The sequence below is a fragment of the Ornithorhynchus anatinus genome, chromosome X1 (genome assembly GCF_004115215.2).
Source record: "Ornithorhynchus anatinus isolate Pmale09 chromosome X1, mOrnAna1.pri.v4, whole genome shotgun sequence".
NCBI lineage: Eukaryota > Metazoa > Chordata > Mammalia > Monotremata > Ornithorhynchidae > Ornithorhynchus > Ornithorhynchus anatinus.
This window is the reverse complement of record NC_041749.1, coordinates 34648747-34663814: the sequence shown is the minus strand read 5'-3', so window position 1 is coordinate 34663814 and position 15068 is coordinate 34648747. Positions and strand designations below refer to the sequence as shown.

The 15068-nt window shown below is 51.4% G+C and overlaps 1 protein-coding gene across 3 annotated transcripts in view; it reads right to left on the bottom strand.

Moving 5' to 3' along the window:
* Positions 1 to 8716: 8716 nt before the first annotated feature.
* UBTD2 (ubiquitin domain containing 2) overlaps positions 8717 to 15068 on the bottom strand; it is a 48412-nt gene continuing 42060 nt past the window's right edge. For 2 of the 3 annotated variants that reach the window (XM_029050674.2, XM_029050675.2), the window contains one exon: positions 8717 to 12409. In XM_029050674.2, the coding sequence (XP_028906507.1) occupies positions 12012 to 12409 (398 nt within the window). In that variant the 3' untranslated portion in view covers positions 8717 to 12011. Of the gene's footprint in view, positions 12410 to 13630; positions 13717 to 15068 lie in introns of all 3 variants that reach the window. The other variant, XM_029050676.2, reaches the window with a different exon arrangement.

The following is a 15068-nucleotide window of genomic DNA, read 5'->3' as shown; positions in this document are numbered from 1 at the left end:
AGTTTAGAGAGGATAGGATGGATTTTAGCGATGTTAGGATTTAGTGACAGCTTGACTGTGTGGGTTGAATGAGAGAGAGGAGTCAAGGAGTCCAGGATAAGAAGGATAAGGGGTCAAGGAAAGTTGGGGAAGGACGGGATTCGGGTGGGAAGACAAGGAGTTCTGTTTTTGACATGCTAAGCTTGAGGTGACGGCCGGACATCCAAGTACAGATGTCTTGAAGGCGGGAGGAGATGAGAGACTGCAGAGAGGGAGGGAGATCAGGGCTGGATGAGATTTGGCCGCATAGATGTGATAATTGCAGCCATGTGAGTTTTCCAAGGGAGTTTTCCAAGATGGAGAATAGAAGAGGACCTGGGAACTGAACCTTGAGGGACTCCTTGAGGTGGCGAGGCAGAGGAGTAGTCCACGAAAGGAACTGAGAATGAGCTGTCAGTGAGAGAGGAGGAGGAGAACCAAGCGAGGACAGAGTCGGCCGAAGCCGAGGTTGGTTGATATTCCCAGGAGGAGGGGCTGGTCGACAGCGTCGAAGGCGGCTGAGACGTCGAGAAGGATTAATAATAATGTTGGTATTCGCTAAGCGCTTACTATGTGCCAAGCACTGTTCTACACGCTGGGGTGGATACAAGGCCATCAGGTTGGCCCACTTGGGGCTCACCGTCTTAATCCCCATTTTCCAGATGAGGGGACCGAGGCCCAGAGAAGCGAAGTGACTTGCCCAAAGTCACACAGCTGCCAAGTGGCGGAGTGGGTATTAGAACTCATGACCTCTGATGCCCAAGCCCCTGTTCTTGCCACTACACCATGCTGCTTCTAGGGTGGGGCTAGGGACCTTTGGATTTGGCGAGATCATCCATGACCTTTGAGAGGGAGGTTTCTGTGGAAGGCAGAGGATGGAAGCCAGATTGGAGGGGGGTGGAGGAGAGAATTTGGAGGAGAGGAACTTGAAATGGGCGGGGGTGGGGGGGTGAAGTTGCAGTTGCTGATTCACTTAAGAATAATAATAATAACGGTGGCATTTGTTAAGCGCTTACTATGTGCAAAGCACTGTTAAGTGCTGGGGGGATACAAGGTGATCACATTGTCCCTCATGGGGCAAACAGTCTTCATCCCCACTTTCCAGATGAGGTCACTGAGGCCCAGAGAAGCTAAGTGACTTGCCCAAAGTCACACAGCTGACAAGTGGCGGAGGCGGGATTAAAACCCACGACCTCTGACTCCCAAGCCCGGCCTCTTTCCACTGAGCCACACTGCCCAGTTCTCTCTGCTCTACCCTCCACCCTCTGCTCCCTCCCCCTTCACCTCCCCTCAGCTAAGCCCCCCTTTCCCTCTGCTCCTCCCCCTCTCCTCAGCACTGTGCTCATTTGTATATATTCTTTATTATCCTATTTATTTTGTCAATGAGGTCCATCCCCTTCATTCTATTTATCGTGACTGTTTGGCCTTGTTTTTGTCCCTGTCTCCCCTGATGAGACTGTGAGCCCGGCATTGGGCAGGGAGGAGCAGCGTGGCTCAGTGGAAAGAGCATGGGCTCTGGAGTCAGAGATCATGGGTTCGAATCCCAGCTCTGCCACTTGTCAGCTGTGTGACTTTGGACAAGTCACTTAACTTCTCTGTGCCTCAGTTACCTCATCTGTAAAAGGGGAATGACGACTGTGAGCCCCACGTGGGACAACCTGAGAACCTTGTGTCTCCCCAGCGCTTAGAACAGTGCTCTGCACATAGTAAGCGCTGAACAAATACCAACATTATTATGGTCTCTGTTGCCGAAAGGTCCATTCCAAGCGCTTAGGACAGTGCTCTGCACCTAGTAGGCGCTGAACAAATACCAACATTATTATTCATTCATTCAATAGTATTTATTGAGCGCTTACTAGGTGCAGAGCACTGTACTAGGCGCTGAACAAATACCAACATCATTATTATTCATTCATTCAATAGTATTTATTGAGCGCTTACTAGGTGCAGAGCACTGTCCTAAGCGCTTGGAATGAACAAGTGGGCAACAGATAGAGACAGTCCCTGCCGTCTGACGGGCTTACGGTCTAATCGGGGGAGACGGACAGACAAGAACAAGAATTATGGTATTATGGTCTCTGTTGCCGAATGGTCCATTCCAAGCGCTTAGGACAGTGCTCTGCACATAGCGGGCGCTGAACAAATACCAACATCATTATTATTCATTCAATCAATAGTATTTATTGAGCGCTTACTAGGTGCAGAGCACTGTCCTAAGCGCTTGGAATGAACAAGTGGGCAACAGATGGAGACAGTCCCTGCCGTCTGACGGGTTTACGGTCTAATCGGGGGAGACGGACAGACAAGAACAAGAGTTATGGTATTATGGTCTCTGTTGCCGAATGGTCCATTCCAAGCGCTTAGGACAGTGCTCTGCACCTAGTAGGCGCTCAATCAATACGATTGAATGAAAGAAAAGTGTCTTGTAGGGTGCTTCTTGACATCATGTGAGGACAATCGTTGCTGTGAGGACTTTGGGAATCTCCGGGCTTCTTGCAGGGAGAAGGCCGAGGGCCACCATCCACCACCAGGTGGCAGCCGCCGCCTCCAACCCTCGGGGACCAACATTTATTCATTCCATCGACCGAGCGTTTAGGACAATGTTCTGCACAGATGTTTGATGTTTGTTGGATGTGGAGGAGGATGGACAGAGCCCTCTGTGCAGAGCACTGTCCTAAGCGCTCGGAATGGACAATCCGGACGCCAGAGACCATCCCTGCCCAATGGCGGGCTCACTCGGTGGAAAGAGCCCGGGCTTGGGAGTCGCAGGGCAATGGATTCGAATCCCCCCTCTGCCACTTGTCAGCTGGGTGACTGCGGGCCAGTCATTTAATAATAATGTTGGTATTTGTTAAACGCTTACTATGGGCTGAGCACTGTTCTAAGCGCTGGGGGAGATCCAGGGTCATCAGGTCGTCCCACGTGAGGCTCAGTTTTCATCCCCATTTTCCAGATGAGGGAACTGAGGCCCAGAGAAGTGAAGTGACTTGCCCACAGTCACACAGCTGCCAAGTGGCGGATCCGGGATTCGAACCCATGACCTCTGACTCCCAAGCCAGGGCTCTTTCCACTAAGCCATGCTGCTTCCACTTAAGCCCATCAATGGGCAGGGACCGTCTCTATCTGTTGCCGATTTGTCCGTTCCAAGCGCTTAGTACAGTGCTCTGCACATAGTAAGCGCTCAATAAATACTATTGAATGAACTTCTGTGCCTCAGTTCCCTCATCTGTAAAAAGGGGATTAAGACTGAGAGTCCCACTTGGGACAACCTGATTACCCTGTATCTACCCCAGTGCTTACAACAGTGCTCGGCCCATAGTAAGTGCTTAACAACTACCATCGTTATAATTGTTATTCTCTTTGCCTCAGTTCCCTCATCTGTAAATTGGGGATGAAGACTGTGAGCCCCACGTGGGACAACCTGATTGCCCTGTATCTACCCCGGCGCTTAGAACAGTGCTCGGCCCATAGTAAGCTCTTAAAAAATACCATCATTATGATTGTTATTCTCTGGGTCTCAGTTTCCTCATCTGTAAACTGGGGATTAAGACTGTGAGCCTCACGTGGGACAACCTGATTACCCTGTGTCTACCCCAGCGCTTAGAACAGTGCTTGGCACATAGCAAGCACTTAACAAATACCATCATTATGATTAGTGTGGCTCTTGGGGGAGAAGATTTGCCTGCTTCTCCTGCCTCCCATTAGTTTGTAGTAGTTAGTTTGAAGAGGGACAAACTACTCAGGAAGAAAATGCAGCTATGTCCTAGAAATCCCTGGGCTTCAACATCTGACTCAACCTTTAGGCCAATGATTGATTCATCTCTCCTTCCGTCTAGACAGTAAGCTAGTTAACAATAATAATAATGATGGCATTTGTTAAGCGCTTATCACTGTTCAGTGCGCTGGGAGGGGTACAAGGTGATCAGTTTGTCCCACGTGGAGCTCACAGTCTTCATCCCCATTTTCCAGATGAGGTAACCGAGGCCCAGAGAAGTGAAGTGACAGTCACACAGCTGACAAGCGGCAGAGCTGGGATTAGAACCCATGACCTGTGACTCCCAAGCCTGGGCTGCTTCAATGTCCACTAATTCTGTTGTACTATAGTCTCCTGAGTGCTTATTACAGTGCCCTGCCCATAGTAAACATTCAATAAATACCTTGGATTGATTGATTCCTACTATAACCCAGACCGCACTTCATTTCTGATGCCAATATATTCGCCGTTCCTCGATATCGTCTATCTCGCCGCCAGCAGCTCCCTCTCGTCCTGCCACCGGCCTGGAACGCTTTTCCTCCTCATATCTGACAGATGATCACCCTCGCTCTTCACAGTCTTATTAAAACTGCATCTCCTCCAAGGGACCTTCCCTAAGCCTTCATTTCTTCTTCTCCCACTCAAATCTGCACTGGTCTTGGACTTGGTTTTATTAATAAGAATAATGTTGGCAATTTCTGAGCGCTTACTATGTGCAAAGCACTGTTCTAAGCGCTGGGGGGGGGATACAGGGTGATCTGGTTGTCCCACGCTGTGGCTCAGTGGAAGGAGCCCGGGCTTGGGAGTCAGAGGTCACGGGTTCGAATCCCTGCTCTGCCACTTGTCAGCTGTGTGACTGTGGGCAAGTCACTTCACTTCTCTGAGCCTCAGTTCCCTCATCTGGAAAATGGGGATTAAGACTGAGAGCCTCACGTGGGACAACCTGATTACCCTGTATCTACCCCAGCGCTTAGAACAGTGCTCTGCACATAGTAAGCGCTTAACAAATACCAACATTATTTCATCCCCATTTTACAGATGAGGGAACTGAGGCACAGTCACACAGCTGACAAGTGGCGGATCCAGGATTAGAACCCATGACCGCTGACTCCCAAGCCTGGGGTCTTTCCACTGAGCCACACTGCTTCTCCACCAGTTTTGCTCCTTTTATTCACCACTCCTTCAGCCGCACAGCATTCATGTACACATCCATAATTTATTTACATTAATCTGTCTCCCCCTCTAGACTGTAAGCTCACTGTGGGCAGGGAATGTAAAATCCAACCTTGTTATATAACCTTGTTATATTATACTCTCCCAAGCACTTAACCCAGTGTTCTGCACACAGTAAGCGCTCAGTAAAGATGATTGGGAGAGCCAGGCCTGGGAATTGCTCACCTGAGGTATTTTTTAAATGGTATTTATTAAGCCCTTATTATGTGCCAAGCACTGTACTAAACGCTGGGGTAGATACAAGGTAATCAGGTTGGACACAGCCCATGTCCCCCATGGGGCTCACGGTCTTAATCCCCATTTTACAGATGAGGTAACTGAGGCACAGAGCACTTAAGTGACCTGCCCAAGATCACACAGCAGTCAAGAAGCGGAGCCAGGATTAGAACCCAGCTACTTTTGACTCTCAGGCCCAGGCTCTATCCGCTAGGCCACACTGTTTTTCCGCTGATTATATTGAGGCTCTAGATTGGGGTTGAATAGTTGGGTTCGGTTTTTTTTGGAGGCGGGGTTGGTCAAACCACTGGAACCGAAGACCAGGTCCACATTAATTTGGAAAATCACTTGGATCCAGTGGGAAAATGTTGTGAAGAAACATGACCTAGTGGAATGAGCAAGGGTCTAGGAGTCAGAGGACCTGGGTTCTAATGCCAGCTCTGTCACTTGCCTGCTCGACCATCTACCAAAGGGAAATGCAGCGGTGGGGTGACCGAGGAACAGAACCCATTCCGTGGAGCTGGAGACGCCAGATTGGCCCTGGCTGGACTGAGGGATTGAGGGAGGAGCCACTGCCATCACATTACACTGATTCTCTACCCAGAGATTCCTTGGAGAAATAGCTAGTTCACTTACACAGGCTCGAGGCCAAGAAATCTGTATTAATATCAATAGCATGGCCTGGGTGGGCACTTGGAGGGAGCGGTGGGTGAAGAGCACTGACACTATGCCGGGGTGTGTGTGATGGGGGAGGGTAAGCTGGTAGAGTGGTGGTGATGGGGGTGGTTGGACAGAGGAGGATGGTAATTTGGCCATTCTGGCCCTAAATTATATTCCAAATGAAACTTTTCCCCGTGCTGAGACAAAAACAGGGCAGGCTTATCTGAGCAGTCCCTTACTTGGGGTGAATGGAAATGAAGGGGAAGGTTTTACTCTCAAATATTTCAGAGGAAAAACGCCCAGCCCGGAGCCAATCAGAGCACCTAGGTACAGGTTGGGTGAGGGGCAGAAAGAAAGAGGAAAGAGGGATTTTAAAATCTCCTTTGAGATTTCGCTCAGCCTTCTCCCTCTCCATTTTGCTAAAATACCGTCCATAAAAGAGCAGTCCAAAAATAATCTGGGCCAGGGTCAACCTGTTCCAAACTAGAAGTTGGTTCTAATATACATAGAAGGCTTCAGGCTTGCTGAGCCAAGGTGAGGGTAGACATTCTTTCAATCAAATATATATATATATATATACATATATATATATATACATACACATACATATATATGTATACACACACAGATATATGTGTATATATATACACATATATGTAAATCAGGAAAAAGCAATCCCAAATGACATTCTTCAGAATAATTAGGAAACCGACTACGGAGATGGTGGAAATTTCACCCCACATAACCCAGTTGAGATCAAACAGGGTGGTCTTAGCAGCCAGAGATAAGGTTTTTATTCCAAAATAATACTAGAAAACTGTATCAAAACCGACAGGACGAGAGTAAGAAGAGCCTAGTTCTTCTGAAGGAGCAGACGGGGGCTAACAATCACCGCACCTCCCTGAGAGGCAGGCAGAGACTGTACCCCATCTACCCCGGCACTTAGTACAGTGCTCGGCACCTAGTAAGCGCTTAACGACCGCCACGGCGAATTGATTAACAAGGGTGCCCCGCCTCTACGCCATTGCCACGAACCAATCCTACAACCGTGGCCCTTCCACGACCGAGGCAGGGTGGCTCGGAGTGGGCACTCAGGGAGGAGCCGAGAGTCACGACGGATCCCTTCTGCTGAGCCGGGGGAAGTCCACCTCCCGGCAAGGGAAGGTCCGTGTCCCTCGGTGCGGCCTGAACGGGCGAAGTTCAAATTCCTGCAGCCGCTGGGTGTTCCCCCACCCGGCAGGTCTAATTCCAGATGGAAAGAACACCCCCGGGAGGGGGTTACCCCACGGGTTTAGGTCGGGCCGGGTGGAGCGGGGCTACGAGTATCGGTTGAGGAATCTACTGAAGAGTCCCATCATTCTTTCGCCCTCCAGACACCAGGAAAGCAGGATGGTAGCAATAACACCTCCTAATCATGTTTTCTCTTTGACTAAATTTTGCTTAAAAAAATCAAAGGCAGCTCTAAGTGATTACTTCTGTCACACCAGCAGATGGCTGGGTTTTGCTTCTCTCCTTTGGTGAGGCGGCCAGGAAAGAGACAAGCAGGAGTGCCATTTTGGGGAGCAAGAACTGGGCGCATTCCTTCTGGGACTCCGCCGCGACCCCACACTCAGTCCGAGAGGCGAAGGCGGGCTCGTCCTCTGGCACTTGGGCGTCTGCACGTGCCACCAACGGAGACTCGGGCCAGAATTTATTCGGTTCACCCTCGTACGCGGCACTGGTTTCCACAGCCGGAAGCCATTTCCTTTCCACCCCACTGAGCTGTTCTAACACCGCTGGCAAGAGTCGCCGCTGTCCCCAGCCTTCGGTTCAAGACGGCTGGGACTTCTAAGGTCCCGGTCAGTTTTAGGTTTCCAGGGCAGCCGACTGGGTGTTCTGCCGAGCTTCCTCCGGAGACGGGAGGCGGCTAACTCAAGACCGGGGCCGCCGGGGAGAGCGGGTTCGCTGACCCGTTGGGGATCGAGCTCCTCTTTACCGTCTCGCCTCGGCATCAGGGAGTCGTGGGATGAAGGCTGGGGACTGGAACGTCAGTGAGTCTGCCCAGGGGCAGGTGACCCATACAACCTCAGCGACCCGGGCGGCTTGCAGCCCTAACCCAGGGATCCACTTCTTCGGGGACACTGGAATACCTTCAGCGATGGCACCTACTTCGGATACTTCTGACCCCTGCCTAGTCTGATGTCTTGTTCAATAGTTGGCGGTTGTCTGCAACGTGCCTGCCCCTTGCCCCTGCTCATTACAACCTCAGCGTTCGCTCGTCAGCCGAGGGCTGGGGGGGGGGCGGCGCATTTTGTGGGCAATGTTGGAGAGGACCCAGCACCAGAGACAGGATATCCCATCCCCGACTGCCGTGGACGCCTGCAAAATCTCTCTTGGACCCAACCCCGATCCCACACCCAGCTTAGTACAATGGGGCCACATCTTAGCGGGAGACGCAGCTCAGATCTGAGCCGCTTCTCACCTGCCTCCGTCCCCTAGGGAGCCGCTTCTGAGGGTCAGTGGCTAGCACTCTACCAGCAGAGGATAGCTGGAATCCTAGGGGGTTGAGAGCCAGGGAGGTGATTAGGTGGCCTTCGGGGGTGATCAAACCATTTCTCTCCCACCCACAACTTACGAGTGAAGGGGAGGGCAGAGGTGCGTGTGTGCGCGCGTATATACGCGTTGGAGGGTGGGCGGTTGTTGTCAAAATGAATCGCAAGCCTGAACAATGGAATTTCTAAAATGATGGAGATGGTCTCCGAAACGGGGCCATCCAGCTAAGGCTTTAAATAAACGCAACAGGACATCCTGGCGAGGGACCAGATCGGAGAAGGCGGAACTAAACGTAAAGGTGGGTGATGATGTATTTTTCCGTTTATTGATTTACGATGTAAAAGAGAAAGAAAAACTTAGTTTCTCATCGGTATGAGGTAGACCCCCTGGGGGTGGCTGGGCAGGAGCAAACGTTCTTTGCCCTAAACCAAGAGAGAAGCCCAAACAGGAAGTCAAAACGAAACAAAAGATCCAGGAATTCAGAGAACCGGGCAATGGTAACCGTGGTAGGGGATGGTAGGGGATTAACCCCCGGGAAGTCAGGTTTGCCCCCCAGCAGAGGGGGATATCCAGGGAATTACCTGTACAACTCCCCAAAATGCTGTAGCGCGAGGCGGCCGTGGGCCCGGGGAACGAATGGCGGGCTCTTCTGATGGCAGACGTGGGCGATCTGAGGACCCCCGGGGGCTTCCCCTCTCGGCCACACCTCTCCTCGAAGAAGGAAAGCTCTACAGCCTCCTCTCGAGTTCAGCGACTTAATGTAATTCCAGCCACCCTCATATGGGGGCTGCATAGGCTGCATGGAGGAGGATATCTAAAAGCGTCTGATCCTTTTGGAAAGCTGGTTAAGTCACGACTTGTCGATAACATCTCCCCAGGCACTTCTCTAGTCTAAAAGGAGATTTTTCAGTTCCATCTCCAAATGAGTTATCTCCAGTTGATGCTGTGATTAATGATGGCCGGTCTGGGGGTGGGGGGAGCCTGTCGATCGATAGGGAGGGGAGGGCAGCCGGACAGAGCCCCTCCGCTCGACAGTGAGCTCGATAAAAACGACCGATTGATTGACTGGCAGGAGCTGGAGGTGGGGGAGAGGCAGGAGGGCTTGTGAGAGATCCAGCTGGTTTTCCTAGCTAGCAGGTCTAGTGGCAGAGGCGAGGGAGGACGGCTGCCCGTTGCTTCCCCTACATACCTCTCCACAGCTCTCCAGCTCTTTCTCCGGCTCTGCCGCCGGTCTTTGGGAGAAGAGGACTGACGCTAATTGGTCAGACCTGACCCGAGTGCAGCAAGGTCTGCCAGCTGACATCCTTGCCCCATTAACCTAAAAGGAGACGGTTAATGGTCCTGACTCAAATGTGATGGGGCTGGTTTTGAGTCTTCAGCTAAGTCGCCAACAGCAAAGCACTTTTCCTCCTTCCCTTTTTCCCCTCCCAGAGACTGTTATAAGTGCACAGATGGTCTGATAAGGGCACCGGCTCCCATCCCACCCAAGCGACCGTAACCCTGGGCTCACGGAACCTCAGCCGCACGGCCAAAGAATCGACATGGCCTTCGGCCGGCCGAAACTCCTCTGCCACGTCCGCTGGAAAAGTCCACGGGCAGAAAACCGTCACACCCCGTTACACAATGGCCCCCGAAGAGTCCCGGGCAGATTAAAGAAAAACACACAAGGGCTCGTGAGTTTACAGGCATCCATTAAACCGTTCTGACGTCAGCTTTTAAGCAGCTGCTCGGTGACTCTTTTGTAACTGTCGGGCATGAATTCAGATTAGTTTTTCTACTGGCCTGAAAGAGTGAATGCCCCGTGAGCTCGACTCTCCTCCCCAGTTCGATGGGAAGATCAGCACGAGGGTGGCCGGGGACCCTGTGTGAGGGCGAAGAGTCCGTTTTGATGGGGAGAGAATAGAAAGGAGAGACTGGCCTCACGTCTATTCGCAGGCAGAGCCACGGGAAGGTTTCCCAGGCTTCAGGGGCCCAAAGTTGGCATGGCTCAGGGCATGGGAAGAGGAGGGGGTCCAGTAAGGACAGGCAGCACAGAATTTCGCTGATCTCCTCGCCCCCAAGGAAATGGTGAGGATGATTCTCCTCTCCCAGCAGTCCTACTCCTGGAGTGAGGGCTGCTGTGGCTGGTATACCTGGTCTACACTGGGGGAGGGAGGAGGTGGGGGCGGCGAGGATGAGTCTGTGCAGATATTCCTATCCCCCCCCTTCTATGCTCGAGTGGAGCATACGATAGCACCATTGGGATGAAAGAGGAGAATCGAGCCCCAGGATTCTATGGCCACTTGCAGGTGTCGCTACGCCAGGAGAATCTTAGAGCTCAATTTACAGTACAACACAGGAGAGATTTTTACGGTACAGGTATCCCTCGTTATACGGCAACTTCGATAGTCAGAATCTCGCTCGGACGAAACCTGGAATTCGGGGAGACACGGGCCTCGGGATTGCATCTCTAGGCTTCAGAGCTGGGGCCGAGGGAGAGGAGCGCCCGCACCCCTTTCTGCTTCCCAACCCCACCACGGGGCTGGGGGAGGTCCCCACTGGGAAGTGCTAAGAGCAGGGGGACCGGAGGGATTCAAACTCACATAACAAAATTCCAAGCTGCTAAGCCACCCCGCCTCACCCGCTCGGGGCGGGGGACGCACAGGGCTAACTACCCGACCTGACTGGTGACCTAAGGGCAGGATAAGAATGCCGCCCACGGTGGAGGCATTAGCTGGTGTGAGGCCGTGGGACTGTGGGTTTCATCTCCGCCCTACTCCTGGAGCCCTCCCCCCCCGGGGAACCCTGAAGTGGTCGGGAAGAGTGGGAAAACATCTTCGACTGCCGGACGGACAATGGGAATACGGGGCTTGCCCCAGTGAAATTCACTCTACAGGCACCTCTTCAGAAACGTATCGATTCCGTCTATCGAGGGATTCCCGTGTACGCTAAATTATTGCCCTAGTTTCGGAAGTCAGCGACAGCAGAAGGCTACCAGCTCCGGCACGATGGACGGTCACCAGTGGATGGGTCTGGCCATTACGAAAATCCTCAAACCGAGCACCCGAGGCAAACTACGGTGAAGTACAACGCCGGCGATCTCTGCCTCCCCGTCCCCGTTTTGTGGAGGGGTGCTCAACAACACAGCAGAACGGAAACCAGAAGAAAAAGAAACGGTATAAATACTAAAGCAGACTCTTTCCGCCCGAGAAGCTACACTTTTGGATGAACTATATACGTAGTGCTGATTCTGGAAATAGTACAATTTGGTTTTGTAAACATTTTTAGAAAACTATTCTGTGTTCAAAAAGGTGCTGTCCTTGAAGAGTTTTCGGTCCGAAGAACTTTAGGCCAGCTGCTTGTTGCTTTTTAAAGGCTTAGCTACTTATCTCACCGCCTCTCGCACTGGGAACAGTGACCGCGTGCGTTTCGAGGGTCGGTTCTCGGTGATCGATTTCACTTTACTGTTGTGTACGGCTCCATCACAGATGGAATTCTTGGCTGGTCACTCCTCAGAACTGAATTCACATATGGGAAAAGAAGAGCAGTGGAAAATAAATCCCAGAGCGGAGGAAGAAAGACGAGAAAGAGGTGGGGGGAACCAGCCGGCGGGACCCCATCAGTTCTCGACGGGGGTCGGATTGAGTAAGGGCTGGCTCACGATGACCTGAACCACGTAGTCCTTCGCGATCTTCAGCTCCTCCAGTTTCATCTTGTCGGTGAGCGGTCGGCCCGAAAAGAACCAGCGCTGATTGAGCGGGTCCACTCCTTCCGCCACGTGCAGCCTCCTCTTCATGTGGTACACCGTGTCTGTGCTGCGGACTAAGAGTCTCAGGTCCTTGCCCGTGGAGAGGCGTAACCGCAGCTGGCATTCGTAGCCCGAGTTGGGCGGGGGCTCGGGGAAATCCAGAGTCTCTGTGTCGCTCTTCTCCTCTATCATGTTGACCGGGGGCACTAAACAATAGACGGGAAGCTGGTATCTGTTGCCCAGTTCATCGTAGCATTCTGTCAGGGCGCCTAAAGGGGAGAAGAAGAAGAGAAAAAATGAGAAGGAACACGGCCCCCGTTTGCTCCTGTGGCAACAGCTAGACCTCCCCCAACGCCCTGTAACGAAGGAAAGGAAGCTACCCATGTCGGGTCAGCACCGATGAGTAAAAAAAATCCATCCAATCCATTCAATCAATGGTATTTATTGAGCGCTTATTCTGTACCGTACTAAGCACTTGGGAGAGTACAACAGAGATGGTAGGCACATTCCCTGTCCACATCTATTCAGTCATTCATTCAATCGTACTTAATGAGCGCTTACTGTGTGCAAAGCGCTGAACTGAGCTGAGCACGGTCATGGGTTCGAATTCCGACCCTGCCACTTGTCAGCTGTGTGACTGCAGGCAAGTCACTTCACTTCTCTGGGCCTCAGTTACCTCATCTGTAAAAATAGGGATTAGCTGTGAGCCCCACCTGGGATGACCTGATTGCCTTGTATCTACCCCAGCGCTTAGAACAGTGCTCTGCACATAGTAAGCGCTTGACAAATATCAACATTATTATTATGATGTAACAACAGACACATTCCCTGCCCACAAAAAGCCTACATTCTGAGCTGACAAGGGTCTGCGATCCTGGATTCCGTATTTTTTTGTCTCTCTACGTGGAGTTTACTGTTGCCGGGGCCTCAAATGGAGATGAAAGGTTAAAACGCATAGCTGTGGAAAAACGTCTGGAGGGGAAAAAGCTGAAACTCTGATTCCACTTGTTCTTTTCATTTACCAGGATTTTCCCTCTCCCACAGTGGCCAGCATTACGAGAACTGCTTTAGAGAGCCTCTGTAGCCTTGGATTAGACCTCTGCAGTTTGTGTCTTTGACCGATAACAAAACCACGAATGCATGACCCCAAATCTGCAGAATGAGTCCAAATGACTACCCCCAAACCTCCTATCTGCAGCCACTGAGGCCACAGTGCTTGGAATTGAATCAAGATGGAAATGAGGAAACTGTAAATAGAGCCGCCGGAGCTTTCCACCCAAATGGGCCTATCCCAATTTAAAGATTTTCAGGATTTTCCCCAGAGCAAGTTATCAGACACTATAGGAGGGTCATAAAAAGGGGTCTGTGAGGTGGCCTAAAAGGACTGCTTCCATTCTCTGCCACTTCATCTGGTTTCTGCCTGTTCCCTGATCCATCCTGGCCACGGGACGGTCAATGGATCGATGGAGCATTCAGGGAGTGGTACGTACCGTGCGCCCATTGAACTTGGGAGAGTAAAACAGGCATAAAACACAAATTCTCTGCCCTCGAGGAGCTGAAGATCTAAAATGGGAGACTGAAAAAAATGATTTACAAATTGGGTGCGGTGCCAGAAGATAAGAGGAAGTAGTTCAAGTACATCAGGATGAAACTGCACAATAAGAAACTGACTCTACAAATGAAAACTTAAATAAACAGCACGGAGGAGAGGAATAAATTAAAATGAATAAGTGCTCTGGGTGGCTGTTTGGCTGACAGTAAGTAAAAACAATAACCGTGGTGCGTGTTAAGCGCTGTACTAATAGCCGGGGTCGACGCAAGATTATCAGGTCCCGCATTGGGCCCACAGTCTAGGAGGGAGAATCGTCTGAATCCCCATTTTGCAGAAGAGGGAACAGAGATACAGAGAAGTAAAGTAATTTGCCGAAGATCACGCGACAGGGACTTGGCCGAGCTGGGATTAAAATCCAGGTCCTCTGATTCCCAGGCCCGTCCTCTTCCCCCGAGGCATGCTGCTTCACAGTGGGATTGACTGGTTGATGTGATTAGGCTGTTGTGAATGATTTAGGGAATGCTTTCTGAGGGTTGTAATAGGGATTAATAAATGCTGTCGTTATTACTCTAGGCAGGATCTTAGAAGGCTTTTGAAGATCAGCTGATCCTCCTCTTCTGCCTACAGGAGATGTTTGGATCAATCAGTCAGAACTACGGAGCACTTGGAAGAGTACGATACGGCAGAGTCGGCAGACGCATTCCTTGCCCACAACAGGCTTAGAGTCTAGAGGGATGCTTGTTGATCTGTGGGTAGCGACTTGTCATCCGACACGACGTTCTAGCAAACCCAAAAACTACGGCCAGGGTTCCAAATGCCCCAAATTTGGGGCAACCGACTTAATAACTGGGGCGTAAGTGCAATTACTAATAGAGGCACTCAAGCCTCCCAGCAGAGGGGCTGCGGGGTCTACGGCTTCACCCCTCAGTGAGCATCTCAGGCCTCTGACTTCCAAGCTTTACTGAGCCTGGCATCCCAGATTCACCACTCTTTGTCTGTCCTGGACAGTACTGACCCCAGTCTTCGAATGACCTGCTGACATCTAGCTCTAAATCTGCCCGTTGGGTCCCTTTTCCGAACATTCGATTCACTCAATGACTGTTTTTCCTCCAAAAGAAGCCAAACGAGAGAGCTGCTGGCTTCGAGGAGCAGCACGGCTTAGTGGATAGAGCACGGGCCCGGCAGTCAGAAGGACCCGGGTCCTAATCCCGGCTCTGCCGCTTGGCTGCTGGGTCCCCCTGGGCAAGTCACTTCACTTCTCTGGGCCTCAGTTCCCTCACCTGTAAAACAGGATTAAGGCTGTGAGTCCCATGTGGGACAGGGACTGTGTCCGACCTGATTTGCTTGTCTCCACCCCGGTGCTTACTATAGTGCCT